Source organism: Acanthaster planci, linkage group LG13, assembly GCF_054643075.1.
Source record: "Acanthaster planci isolate LZ-2023a linkage group LG13, COTS_SCS, whole genome shotgun sequence".
Classification (NCBI taxonomy): domain Eukaryota; kingdom Metazoa; phylum Echinodermata; class Asteroidea; order Valvatida; family Acanthasteridae; genus Acanthaster; species Acanthaster planci.
In genome coordinates this window covers 5,570,659-5,586,035 of record NC_141789.1, presented here as the reverse complement: position 1 = coordinate 5,586,035, position 15,377 = coordinate 5,570,659, and the positions used below count along the sequence as shown (strand labels likewise).

The following is a 15,377-nucleotide window of genomic DNA, read 5'->3' as shown; positions in this document are numbered from 1 at the left end:
CAGACAATCTCCTGACAATGGTTAAAGCATACTGTCCAAACTCACTCCTGTTGCCCAAGTGCTGGCATTTTTTAAATTCAGTGACAGCACACCATTTATGGAGATTTACATTTACGAAGTTATAATCTGTAGAATGGCCAAAAACATGCGGCTTTCCCTTTTTGCTAATAATTCATAAAGCACTCTTATACCAACGATGCTATGATTGATCCATTCACTATAGTACTAGGTAATAAAAGTGATCATGTGTAGTCAGCCATTTTAAATTACAAAGCTGCTTTGAATGATATTGGATGCAGCTAGCTTTGCTCACATGCACATATACAAATCGTCACACAAAATTTCTCAATTCACGTCTTGGACTATGGAGAGAATGGCAAAGTCATCTTCCCAAATGGAGAGGGTTGCGCAGCAGCATAACCGGTGGGAGACTTTGTTTTCTTAAAGGAGCTGAAAAATGCTTACTTAAAGTACAGCGCCAAGTCAGTAGACAGTATGGCACTCTCCAGCATGCGGATCAACTCTCGGTAGTCCTCTGGCGAGAGGAACTGGAAGATATTGTTCCCCTATTCAAGATGAAAAAGATTGGAAATGTCAACAATGTGGGTAATACGCCAGAGCCTGGCCCCAGCAGAGCCAGCCACCCCTTGTTCATCCAACAGCATGATCCCCCTGGATCTACGCATACCTCATTGTAGGTGCTAGGGAGATTGGCTCTCTGTCGTGTCCCAGGGGAGGGGAAGCTGATATTGCGAGCAGCCTCCTTCCCTCTGGCGATCAAACATGACACCTGTGCCACTTACAACACTAATTAAATTCTTTTTTTCCCCAACAATGCCGGAAGAAGAGTATCACGTCATTGAGCGGTTTTCATCCTCCCAAAGTAAGCTGACTGAATTATCATCCAGTGTTATTGCTGCGAAATGGCATTTGATGGCATGGCTGAGGATACATGAGACCGAAATTTGGACAGTGAGAAAAATAAAATCTGCAGTTGTGAGTCAACGAGTTTCGGGATAAAATGTTCACACCACTGTCACTGATCCACTGAAAAAATTTAAACACATTAAACACATGACAAATATTTCACCGGCTTTAACAGAATGAATGAATTGAGATTTACATCAGTTTAAACATCAAAAATACTGTAACAAGAGGAAACGGTTAGCTGAGGACTATTTCATAATGTTTCACATTGGCTAGGCGTGTACATCACAGCTGCATAATTGATAACAAACATGTTACACAGTCTCATGTCCTACGATTGTCCCTGTCATCTGCTATGTACATTTGTGAGGGAGGGTTGATCTAAGGGCAAGTAACAAGACGATTCACTTCACAGCATCCTGCACTTATCAATGACAATGATAAGAACACAAGAGAATTGACAGGCAAAATGAAGGTTTTGAGAATTGAGCAACTACATCAGGAGTTCATAAAAATGAAAACAATAAATTTGAATCTTGTAAGTCCTACAGGACCATGGATTAAGTGTCAACATTAAGACAGTTTTTTAATAATCTGGGACCTTAACATCCATCAGACACTGAAACATAACTAATGATTAACCTACACCAAAATGTTTGCTGCTAAGAGGTGTTTTGCAAGTACATGCACTCCAAATATTGATACTGGACTGTACAATACTTAGAAACAGCCTCAACAGGAAAAAGGACAACTGATATCTTGTACTTTGAGTTCAATACAAAGGATTAAATATTATGCTTTCGCTAATCGAGCTATTTGATGTGAGATTTGAGACTGGATACCCAGTGTTGCCAGGAATTTTTAACATCAGGTTCAACATAATTGCAACTTCTGCATTTATGAAGACAGACTGTTCCCATTTGTTTGAACAGTGGCACTGGTGTGTTAAAGCACATAACTTTTCTTTTTTTTGGGGGGGGGAGCAGTGGTTAGAACTAAAGGGCTGTCCAAACATTAGCTGTGCATGGTGCCCCATTTCAGCCCTCCCCTCCCAAAAAGGCCTTTTGGCATGCGGAAATTGTGCTACATAATTTTTCAGTTATACATGTCCTTCCTGGCCTTAACAGTACCCAATAGTAAACAAGAGAGGTGCCATTAAATTGGGGCACAATTTCACTAATTAGGGTTTTTCAGTCACAGAGAAACGTGAATAAAGTCACACACTAAGACACGGGTGCAATCACAGTGTCTACTTCTCTACACATGTATCTGCAGTAACATAAATGGTCATGCAATGCTGTACTCGAGTCCATCACAAGTCCCTTGACAAGGCCAGTCACAGGTCCCTTGACAAGGCCAGTCATGAGTAACAGGGTGAACAATGACAAAAGAATGAGTTTGTCACAGCTCACTCGAATAGCTTGTGAATTGGCTTAAGACTGAATGACTTGTGATAGACTTACAGGGACTTGCAGGGACGTGTGATGGCCTCGAATACAACACTGTGGTCACATACTGTTATCTCAACAGGGTCACTGCAGAGTACATTGGATTGATTTCATCAGCACTGATACTCTACAGATAAAAAAAAACAGACTAGCAATTGGCAACATGAAGGGTCATCTTAGGCCCTGGAGAAAAGTTCCTGATAGTCAACTGATTTCAGACCATTCATTCTGTAAGGGTGAAAAATGAGACTTCAGCAAGGACTCTTTAGAAAGAAGGGACAAGTTGACAACTGTGTTGTCAGCTCACCTCACTGTTGAGGATCATGATACAATGATCAAAGTGATGATGCTCCATGGTGGATGTGCTATATAACTGGGACAGAGCTGAGGCTGTTCTGCAAGGACAACAGAAGGAAAGCATATATATCATTGAATAGACAATTAGTTCCATCATGATTCACTGAACTGGCTTGCCATCAGTTGCTGCCAAGCTCGTAATTACTTAAACAACACTCAATGGCACTGTGGAAACCGACTGGAAACAGCATAAAGATCTGTACGCTTTCGACTGCTGTGTTGTAGACTCTGCATTATGTGCATAGCATCTTTGGGTACTGTGGGTACTGTTTGAGGGAGTTCTTTTTTTTCCTATTCATACGAAACCTTCAAAAAATGACCTTGTGAAGGAGTCCCTAGGGTTTAACGGAAAAGTAAGTGACTCAAGATGTCAACCTGCTTTGACTGACATGCACATATCTGATCAACTAACCCAAGGCACTGCAGAACAATAAACTGGAAAACAATCTCTTTTTAGAGAGGAAATCTTATGTGGAACTTTTGGGGGGCCAAAACAAACACATCCCCAAAGCCCTAAATAATTATTTGAAAAAAGTACCATGTTGATTGTTGTGGAATAATACCATCAGCATGTACATTAAGGTTCAACACATTTTGTACCTGCATTTCTACTGGCTAAAATAATCTCTCTTTTTTGGCAAAGGAAATTCAATGTGGGAATCAGGGGCCCAAAACAAAAACATCAACGCCAAAAGCCAAAGCCAATGATTTGCAACTGTAGTAAGTTGATAGCTATCATGCACTTACTATGTTAATCATCAATCTGCTTTCATCTAAACAGTCCGGGCACTATATCAGTGAGAAGGTTGATAAATGGGAAGGACAGTTTATGTTCCCTATGTCAGCCCTAGGCTGACATTATCGGCCCTAGACTTGATTGTTTTCTTAAAAACATAGATACATGCCAAATGTATGTGTACAAATGTACATGAATTCTACATGAATTACAAAATAAACACTGTCCCATATTTCATATATGTCTCCACTACAATTCCAATTCAAAGTCGTTTCAAAGAACATTTTTTCCATACTTTCCAACTGATGATGCAAGTACATAAATGAAATTCTAATACAATTTAGATACCAAGGAAGGCTGAGCAGCGATTGTAAGCCAAAGCTTGCGGAGAAATCCTGAAGTTGTGATATCAGATCAAGCAGTCATGTTGCCAATTTGCGAATTCATAAAAGCAGAAAACATTTCAACTTGGGTGAAATTTTGTTGCATATATATTTTGTGACAACGTGTTCACTTCGCTTTCACATTGTATGAACCGCCATTTAAACAGACATACGGGGCTGAGTAACAACTGGACAGCCGCGTAAAAGCCCGCGTCACTTAATGTACAATGAAATTCTTGGTTCCAATTGAAATGAATAATTTCATCTAAGATCGGAATTACACAGAATAAATTGTACAAGAAGATAAGATTGCATTAGTGATTGCTAACGTAGAAAGCATGTAGATTTGCTTGGAATTTACTAGATAATCTCTTTGTCTGACTCACCTGCAGAATATATTCCTGGTTTGTACATTCCAGGAAATTAGATGAATTATTTATTTTCTCACATGTCTATCATGGTTTGATTTTTCACTCTGCCTTCTGACTGTTTTATTCAATGACCAGCCCACTAATTCAAGTTTGAACTTCATTCTAATTACTGTGATATCTGGTTTAGCAACTAGTTCAGTTGTATTAGACATACTTGATATATTCCACTGGAATGCAAATTTATGTTAGTCTTTGTTACTAGGGGAAAGTGACTAGTTTGAAACTAATCAATTCAACTTAGATTCCTTCCTAATCAAGCCCCCTTTGTTTCTGTGTTTCCAGAATGTTGTCGTTCCTGTACGTCCACATAAAATAAATACAGAAGCAATGATTAGAAGATTCCGCTTGTATCGTAGTTATCTGGAGTTGCACGTCTTGTCTGCACCATACACCTTTATCGACAATATGTAGGTTATCTTCACATAGTGAAACAGATTGACACTACTTGTGCCAGTTTGGCATGCAGCTTTGGGTACAATGTAGCATTCTGGAGATGATAAGAAATGACATGGCCTCATGATGCACCAAATGCTATTCATCTTGGATGTTACAGTGAACACTTCTCGGTAGGCCTGTTAGCATTATTTGGTTCCTGGATTTATCAATTGATGTGCTAATTCACTGGTTACCTTTTTTTTTTTGGTTGAAAGATATGAAAGCCACTTTGCCAAATACAAGCTTCCTTTCTGAAGGAACAAGAAAGTGGCAAAAAATTTCTCGGATCTAAAATCGCAAGCATTCCATGCACAAACTCTTTGCCTACGGTAGTTGAAAGGTACAACCGGGTGGCGAGCACTGTAAAGACACTTCAGTGGAAACTATTTGCTAATTGATGATTTCAGCTTACACCACTTGGTTCGTTAATGGTAATTACACCTTAGGTGAACATTATGTAAGACCTAGAGAGGCCCCACGTACATATCTGTCAAGCAGATTCTGTTTTTCATAAACTTCACCAAGGCATCAATAATGTTGTGATGAGCATTACCAAGAGACCTAATGGTGTCCAAGTTGTCACAGTCAACCACTGGGGAAAAAGGGGGCTTTCCTGCAAAGGATTTTTGGAGAACTGTGATCAATTTGCAGGCTCTTAAATTTCTCACTTTCAGAAAAAAAGCCTTGAAAGAAAAGCAGGTAACTGTGAGGTATGCAATATAAGATCAACTTACTTCAGTTGGAAAGCATTGTTTGTGCCACGGTGATCCAGGTCATGGCAGAGACAGGCAACTAGCAGAGCAAATGACTCCAGGTCAGACATGACTTGGCCCATCCCACCAGACTGGGTATAGTGAAACAGACAAAATATATGAAGGTGAATATAGCCACTGGTTGAATTGATATTGCGTTACAATGATCAGAATAGCAAACGTTATGGACTCCTTGCAGTAACTATATGCGTGAGTGACAGAGAACTACAACAGTCAAGGAAGAAAGCAGTACATGTACACGGTGATTTATGTTTGGAAAGGCAAAGACAATGTACAATTGGTTTTAAAATGTGATGCGCTCAAAGATGTGTATCTGTGCACTAGAGCAGCACACATGAGTGCGGACACAGCAGCCAAGGTACTCAAGTGTTGTCCAATATCACTGCTCTCCAGCATTTCCAGTGTTGAGGGGGTAAATGACTGATCCTATCTCTCTTCAGCAGCACAGCTACCGGTATGACGCTCATACAATGCATGTTCCTCCCTGTGATCTCGGAATTGCATCATGTGTACTGTGGATGCTGTTTGAGGGAATTTCGTCAAAATTGGCAGATAATTATGTTTTGAAATCTGCTGCAAGGTCCAAAAGTTGGAAAATCTTTCAAGATGAATGAAGGTTGATTGCCCTTACCTTGAACATGGCAAACATTGTTTGGGCAACATTGAAAGCAGGTCTCCAATTGTGGTAAGTGACGGGGCGGTAGTTCTTTCGCACACTCAACAACCAACTACACAAGACCTACAAAGAGAAAAATGCGAGCAATTAAAAAATGAACTTGCCTCCCAGCCTGAGTGTCAAGTGGATGCTTGAGGAGAGAAAGCTTGGGTTAACAAATCCAATAGTGACATATTGATGAGCAATCTTGTTAATATCATCAGCACAGACTGACCAGCCCTTGTCAGATCTACTGCTTTTAAAATGCATACTACAGATGCATCACTTCACATCAGAATGACGGTTGAAGTGGTGTAGGGACCATCCAGTGAGCCCTGAGGGCTCTTGCCTGCCACAGCTGTCATTCATGGGTCACAAGGCTGATATTATGGCCCTAGGGATTTCGGGAGCAACTACGCCATTTTCAAGACACTGTTGCACAAGGGGCAATTTTACTGTTGGCCCCTGACACAAGCCCGACTCATATCAGGTCCTCTGTGGACTGACCCTCATAAAAATTCCTCCCAAGGAATAAAGTGTGGCCAGCACAATGCCCCTAATCACCCAAGGACTTTAAACTTCACAATAGCCACCAACACCAATGTTTTGATGCCCCAGTGAATTACCATGATGCCCTTACAAAAATACAAAAAAATGTATCTTACAGCCACCTTGCACTGATTTCACTAGAAAGTGGTATTTATTTTTTGACCATTAGGAATGACAAAAATGTTTTTGGACTCTGTGTTACCATCATATTGGTTACATGTATGTACATGTCCGTGCAGGGTGCACAAGCACAACATGTGTCATGATTTTTCATACTTAAATTCTGAACTTTTGACACGTCCATTATTATCACAAGTTCCCTTCATGTTGCATTTCACTATTGCGGTGGTGAAAACATGTATGCAATAATGCTCAATGCATTGAAGCAATGCTACACTGGTTCCCGCCGCGCCATGCCAAAGAAGACTGGGTGGAAATGTGGCAACCAGTCAATGTACATGTATCCTAGCCAAAACAGCATCATTACACTACACCCTAAATGCACTAAGCTCTGGCACTGCATCCCATAAAAACAAGAAGATTTCTGCAAGTTTATTGACAGAACTTGATCTTCTGTCTATGTATGTATTTTCTGTAAAAATGAATTTAATTCAAGGTTGTCCTGCTCGCACTTGAAGTGAGAGTGTTTCCAAAATTTCTTGCCGCAGCACAAGGTTTATTGCCTGCACCTCTGGATGCATCACGCATGCTTACCGCGCAATACATGGACAATGTTTGCCAGGTTTCCCGTTATGATTACCTGACTAGCAATGAGCACAGTGGTGTGAATTGTCAATAATTCTTAGGAATAGACAACTGCAGATATTTTTGCACTGATAGAGGCAGTTTATATCACTTTTTTGTGGCAACGTTTTTCCGCCTATGAAAAATAATAGATTCAACAGTACAACACCAAATGGTAAATAACAGTATATATTCTTGATATGTATTGATGTTTACTTTATTTGTACAACTGTTAAGTATAATTTGGCTTTCAGTTGGCCTTCGTGCCCCCCCATTTTTTGGAAAGCTTTTGAGGCCAAGTGGCCTTGCCCTCTGAAGCTTAAGGTGGAAGCCTGTGTGGAACTGAATTCCCATCCATTTTTTTTGACAAGACAGCCTCTTTAATTTCATCAGACTCTACGGTACTTTCCCTGACTGAAATTGTCTGCCAGAATGGAGAGCGGCACAAAGAGAGTCGAACTTAGTGGGGGCCAGCACTGGAGGGACTGACATCCAGGGGGCAGGTCCAACACCGCTATGGGGCAATTTAAACACAGAGCAGTCCTCATCAATCTTCCCACAAGAGAACCTCCCAAGCAAAATATACATCTTAGTAAACACAACAAATGCGGCTTAAGATTTGCCAAATTGTTTGGTGGCATGATGGGATGTGATGAGGAGTTCATCAGAGTAACACACTGGAATGCATGTGAAGCCGTGTAACATGGCAAGCTTGGAGAGATCCACAGCATTTTCAAGTGGCACTCTGAAGCAACATTCCACCGGCTAATCTTCCCTTGCTCCAGTAATCTTATGCACGATCTCCTTATTTTGCAACCAATTAACAAGTTTACTGTATCACCGTGAGAAAGGTATTATAGTCAAAATAGTATTCTGCTCAAAACACAAAGCACGTGCCTATGTGAAACCTAAACATCGATATTGTAAGATGATATCATACACGGCTGTTTACTTCTTCCATCTCACTCACTTAAGCAGTTCCATAGAGTACTGCAGTGTGAACCATTTTACAGAATTGTGCATGTAACATATTGCCTTTGGTACTCTACATAAGCATAACTTTGTGTAAAGTTCTAGGTAGTATTCATCCAGAGCAGTTTTGCAAGACAAGTGATAGCTAACAGAGACTTGGGTACATATAAAGGTGGCCATGTATGTATTGTTATCAACAAAAGAAAATCACTTCCCTAGAAACCAGTTAAAGAAGTAAACAGTGACTCTGTAGTACTTAGAGTATTTTCAGTTATCACTGTAACAAAACAAGATATTTTCACTTGTAGTTCATTAAATTGAAGTTAATGCAAACACTTTTTCATGACCCATTGAGAGGAATATACTTTAAGTAACAGCTCAACAGAAACTGGCCAATCAAATTTGCATACTAAGATCTGCACCAAAGTCTATAGGACTGACTCTTAGCTGAACCTGAATGCCAAATGCCTTGGCATCAAAAATACCAAGAGCCAACTAACACCACCTGTGAAACAATTCCACTGCTATGCTCATTGTCTGTTTTGTCCAAAAATGTGACTTTTTTTCCTTTTCATTTGGTGACTTGGGTCTCACTTAGAGAGAACAAGCTTAAGTAACATTTCACGTCTGGGATCTGCAGCCAAGGCAGGTGTGAACTTTTGACATTTTCTCTCATCGCCATTTCATCCCTGAAGGGAAGCGCGTGTCAGGAGTAGATCTATCATGACTTAATTTCATTTTAACACCCCCGATGACATCTTGGTGTGTACGGTAATTAAACACCTAACACGAATGAGTAGGCGACGGATTGCACAGCCACTGGACTCAACACTGAAAGTGGCTGAGAATTTGTATTGCACAATGCATAGAATGCCCTTAACGGGTGACTCTGCGCTGGCCTGTGTTTGGACAGATGGACTGACAACTTCCAAAGGGAAGTGTTAATTTCCTCTGTCTCAATACAGGCCATTTTTCTAAAAGGGAGCGAGCTCCAGCTACAAATAGGGCCCAAGCGTGCTGTTGTCATGGAAACTAATGGTCTCGTGACTACGCACGTTTATTTTTTCAGTGGTTGAAGCCTGACTTTGCCAACACAATGCAATGTTGATGAAAGCTTTCATTTCACACACATCTCATACAGGGCCTCTGGCTGTCAGCTTTGTTTTACTACATATGTGTAGGCAAACATGATCATGAGTTTGCATTGCTTTATCAAATGCTTACTTGAAAGTAATAAATAGTTAACATATTTTTGGATGATCAATTAAAAAGAATGACTGACATGAGACTTTGCATGATTAGGTATCAACTTTCATAGCTGGTTCACAAGTATAGCAGATAACAAAGAAAGGTCTTACAAAGTGCACAGGGATTTTGCTGGCATACGTGTAAAAGCATTGGTAAGGCCTATCAGATGGCACGATGTTGAGTTAAATTGCTTTATTGAGAATTGTGAACCCTGATTTTAAAAAAGGTACAGCTGATTCTTAGGGAAAATGGTTGCATCTGATAAACACTTCAGATTGAAACAACCAGTGACGTCGGCCAAAAGATAAAATAAAGACTGTTTTGTGTCAATATGCTGAATGGTGGTCGATTAAAATTTGAACAAAGTGCACTGGAACGAATGCTGTCTCTGAGCAAGAGGAATTCAACTTATTGAATCAGCACACTAGACAAGGTGCAAGACAGAATACAATCAATACAGCAAACCAGATTGCACACTGGCAAAACAGCTGCACCCCATGTCTTCACTTGCAGAGATTGAGGGTCGCAGGAATGGGAGCCACTATGGCACACTGGCTTAGGGAGGGAAAAAATTGCTTGCTTCAAAATTTTGAACAGGAACCAAGTTTAAAGGTGAGGTTAAGAAATGTCGGAATGAAGGCATGTGGACCAAATGATCTCCTACTCTGAAGTCCCATTCCTGGCAATCCCACTGGGAAAAACGACATTTACAGTCATGTTAAAAATGAGAGTCTGGAATTTTCCAATTTTCTGAAGTACTCCAGCACTGAGAAATAAATCCTTTGATTACATTTGGAGTTATGGACACAATAACCTGAAATCTGTTGATTTATAATAGGAGGTAAAATTCCTAAGATATCTCTTGGCATCGTAAAACAGATCAACAGTTTAGTTTTTTCGATTAAAACAACTAAATTAGTGCTGAAAGTAACAAAAGGTACTCCAAATATGTCATTTTGGTGAAACAAATTTACTCAGAGGAACATCTGACCTGTCTTATTCATGCACAGTTGGCTACAAAACTCATTCTTATCCACAGGGGGAAAACAACCCTGATGCTTGAACAAAATGTTCTCTGACTTGAACCCGCTGTTGCTAAGTAAAGGGTTCAAGACTAAGCTCTTTCTTAAATCGGCCTAAGTCCAACAATGTGCAGTAACCAATGCCACATTCTGTGCACTATTAAAGAGATACATTGGGCTACATGATAAAGGTACTGTGGCCACTGCAAGTTTGGAGTCTTGCAACCATCAAACTTAAGCAAAGCAACATGTTCGACATCTGTGCTGCTCACGGGTAAAAAGCTGTTATGTCCATTCAGTCTTTTAAAATGTTGCAACTTTTTAAAACGTGCCTGCTGCATTTGGTCAAACTAAAAAGCAAACAGATATTTCTAGCCCTTGCTGGAATCATACAGGTGCATCAAAGTTCAATTTCAACAGGCAATTTCTGCGTTGAAATTTGATGTACCTTGCTTAGCCATGCGCCCTACAAATATTTCCATAGGTGAAAAAGAAAAGTCAAAGAGGAAGCAGCCTTTAAGATGAGTGTCTCCTTGTGTGAGCAGTGAGTGTGTCAAAACGTTATTATCTTGGAGAAGTCAACACGCGGAGTTGATGCCTTTATTAAATCAAATGATGGATCTCTGCACATATGGACAGCTCTCAACGAAGATATGTGACTGGATCAAACAAAATGAGCCTTGAGGCCATTTTTGGCACTCTTGTTTTGGTTGCATTAGAATGAGTAAACCGTGCTCTTTCTATCAAGGTATCACTCGGTTTGACATCCTGATGACTATGGGCATTATGACATTGAAAAATATTGCGGGATCCAACTGATTTAATTCATGCAAGCAACTCAAAAAATTGCTCTGGCAGCTACCGATTCATTTTGCTACGTTGGGTTATTTTGGATTTGACTACAAAGTTTTTCCCCAACAATTTCTCAAAAAGAATCAGGCCAACAATATTAAGGAAGATACCAGACAAACATTATCAGAAGTATGTACTACATGCCGAGTATGAAAGCCTCATGAGTATGGCTCAAAAGTGAAACAACTGTGCTATGCCCATGCTTCCATATTTCTCTCATACACATTTAAAAATCCCGTAGTACAGTTTATAATGCAAACAAGCTTGACACATCATTCATACGTTCCGAGATCACAACATCTTAAATTGATATATATAGCAAAGCAAAAAGTGCATCCTCTCAATAACAAAACAACGATATCCCCTTTGCTGATCACAAATTCACACTTGACTTAATAAACTAGGGAGAACTCATCCCACAAAGGCAAACACAATCTTCTAAGCTAACAAATTTCTGTGATGAATTAAAACAGCAATCAGTCCAACGAGTCATCACAACCAACTGGCTGAAAAAAAAAAAACCTATTCTAAATGCAAATGAGCCATTTTGCTTGACATGCCAAAGGCTGCTCTTCAGGGAAATGATAAATGTGCATGATTGGTGGAGGCATTAGCAACCTCATGGTTATCCTGAGCAGGTAAAATATCGTCTATAGCCTAGCCCAATGCAGTGAGATGTCGGGAGTACAATGACACCCTACTTTGCCTGGTCCCCTTCATCATAATAGAGAGCCCATTTTAATATTGGTATTCAGGGTCAGCTGACAGGGTAAAAACCTAGAAGGAAAAAATCAGAGTAAGAGTGAGTTCCTGTCCTTATCAGAACCGTGCCACAATTTATTTCCTATGAATCAAGTTTCTTTTCAGTGCAGAAAAGTAACAGACAGGTCCAGAATGTATTTCCCATCATTGATGAAATGCACTCTATCTCACTCAATTCTTCATACATGCCCATTATTCCGCCATACTGGAAATAGCCATGCTTAAGGGCACTTATTCTAACCTGTCAAAGTTTGTCTACAACGTTGAATCTTTGAATTCTGTAAGGCAGACTTTAATATAGCCCAAAACATTAGAGTGTACATGTGTACGTCAAACAAGAAGTGCATGTTTATCAGAATGAAACAAACTGTAAAACTGTATGAATTATTTTGTTTCACATTTTTAAGTTTTAAAGTTGAGAAGGGAGGGTTGAAATCAGCAGCTTTGACAGTTGACAATATTACTTTAAAAAATTGAGTTTTTTCTCCAGCAACACAGACTCCTTCACCACAGATTAGTGGGAGGGAGGACAAATCAAAATGTGTCTGAGTTTTCAACATATACTTGGATCTGAATACAGTCTGGGTCCTTGATCTAACAATCCTAATGAAACAAGTCAGACAAGTGCTACAGGTTGCAGACCAGTTAAGAAGCTGCCATTGACAACCGTGACTTAAACTGTAACCCCAGTTCAATCATTCAGGAAAAATATAAGTTTTTAGGGCATTGAACATGCGCATCAAAATCAAGCTAGTTCCCACATCTTTCACTTTCTTTTCACATTTTAGTAGGTTAATCAATGACTTTCAGAGAAATTTCTACGCAAAAAGACCCCTAAAACAGTTGTAAGCCCATCACCATTTGGAAAACTGATGGCTATTAGCATTGCCTATGCACTCTACTGCAAGATAGAGCTATCAGTATCTGTCTCTGTTTTCTACCAATTCCTATGAAATGAAAGCTGGCAGTCCTGTTCATGTCTTCCACCCTTCTGTTTCTTTACAAACTCTCCAGCCCACAGACTGCAATATGCTGTTTAAGCACAGAATTTGACAGCATGCCATTGTGACATGGTCCCTGCAGACTGTACAATAAGTAGTATATGGAAGAGTCCCCTGATGTGGTGCACTTACACATTCGTTTGATTTTCCTCACACAGTGGTACCAAACTTACATGCTGAGAACTTCAAATTCATTCGGTTAAATGCCAGTACTACTACCTTCATAATAAATGCTGTTGAATTTATGTGGACAATTTCAGTCTCCAGAAATATCGTCTGAAACTCAAAAAAGACTACTGTGGTACACTTGAAGAAATCTCGGAAGGTCCCACTTAAACGTTTAGAAGTTCTTTAAAGTTGATGATTTCTAGTAAATCATTGTAACCTTCACTCATATACCTAGTTTTGTTAGAAAATTATTATTTTTTTTGTATTCTGGGCGCATTTAAAAGAATTCGCCTCGCACTTTGGGAAAAAAAAATTCAGAAAAATCAGGCCCCCTGAAAATATCCGGACTTTGTAGTGGGTAAGTAAAATCAAGATTTATGGATCCGAATATTGAATGTTTTTTAAAAAATTACACTTATTGTGAATTTGAGGTAAAAAAAAAGGGGGCACCACAATAGGGGCCATGCCACACTACAGTGCATCAACAATAAAATCACCAAGTGCACGTGACTGAGAGTCATTAGACTGCTGATTATTGGAAAAGCACAAAGTAAATGGTGAAGTGGAGCAGTGGCATAAATTTGTGCTGGAAAATGGACGGGGGGAAGGAGGACACAATATGACTCTATATTGACTAGAGGTCAATGTTCATGATTTCAATGTTCATCTGTAATATGTATTAAAAATGGCATATTTATGGCTTTTAAACATTGTTTTCCTGAGTGACACTGAATGCATTTGACTTGGGAGTCTGAAAAATTCTTCACAATCTACTTTGCCTTTGTGTTCACCACCAAAAAGTGGGAGGATTTAATAACCTATCCCCCACTTTAAAAAGGTGGAGGTATATAAATCTCCCCTCCCCCTCCCCCGGGATTTACGTCCATGAAGTGGAGGCATCTCCTGATAAACTCAGCTTGAGTTGACAGTGTCATAAAAGCCATGTAGAAAAGGGAACAACAGCCCGTTCCCACTTGATCCACCAATTGGGGGATTTGATCCACCTTTTGTCAAATCGCCGGATCAGATCCCCCGATTGGGGGGTCAGATCCGGCAATTGTGTGTAGTGGGAACGCTAACCGTTATAAGGTGGATCAGGATCAGATCCACCTTTCTTGATCCTCCTCTGGAGTAGGAGACAGATCCCCCAATTGGTGGATCAGATCCTGCAACTGGCGGGTCACGATCAGATGGGAATGCAAAAGGTGGATCTGATCCAGCAATTTGACCTGTCAACATCCGTCCGTGCACGAGTGGTGTCAAACTTTTGCAGTCTGATGAACAAAAAAATGTTTTTTAGCATGTAGCTCATGTGAAATTTTTAACGTCCACACCATGCGCAATAAACAACTGCTGAATTACGGGCTAGCAAAATGTGTCACCACTCATGCGCGACGCATGCATGCCGCAATGTGTACTTAGCCCTTTCACAATTTTCGTTGCGCATTCATCCATTTCTTAACCTTTTCCAGTAGTGCAATTTCACTTGCTCTCCATCAAAAACTAATTCCGTGTTAGCGTATAGCCCGCAGCGTGTGACAGAGTATCAAAAACGGAAGCAAAGTTTGAAGAGACAACAGGGCTTCATTTTAATAAATACGAGGAGACCTAAAAATCGCTCTCCTTAATTCACTTTGTTGATTTAAGGAGAGCATGAAAATTGCTCTCCTTAAATCAACAAAGTGAATTAAGGGGAGCGATTTGCTCTCGCTAACAAAAACCAAGTTGATGTAAACATACTCAATAAAATTAACACAATTGAACTTCTTTTACTGAGTTCAATGAGTTAACTTTAATCAGTTAAAACATCTCTCTTCTTACTTCATATATAGTGAAAATTCGCAGATCGCATTTTCCCCACTTTTTTTACCTGACGGAGCTTGCTGAAATTTCGTCCAAATGTTCCTTATGCCA

At 39.9% G+C, this 15,377-nt stretch overlaps 1 protein-coding gene across 6 annotated transcripts in view; it reads right to left on the bottom strand.

Annotated features, from left to right (window-relative positions):
• Window positions 1–15,377, bottom strand: part of LOC110982457 (cGMP-specific 3',5'-cyclic phosphodiesterase-like) — a 154,072-nt gene that overhangs the window by 17,199 nt on the left and 121,496 nt on the right. For all 6 annotated transcript variants that reach the window (XM_022240854.2, XM_022240857.2, XM_022240856.2 and 3 more), the window contains 4 exons: window positions 6,122–6,229; window positions 5,452–5,561; window positions 2,683–2,770; window positions 466–566 (listed from right to left, as the gene is read on the bottom strand). In XM_022240854.2, coding sequence (XP_022096546.2) covers window positions 466–566; window positions 2,683–2,770; window positions 5,452–5,561; window positions 6,122–6,229 — 407 coding nt within the window. The remainder of the gene's footprint in view (window positions 1–465; window positions 567–2,682; window positions 2,771–5,451; window positions 5,562–6,121; window positions 6,230–15,377) is intronic.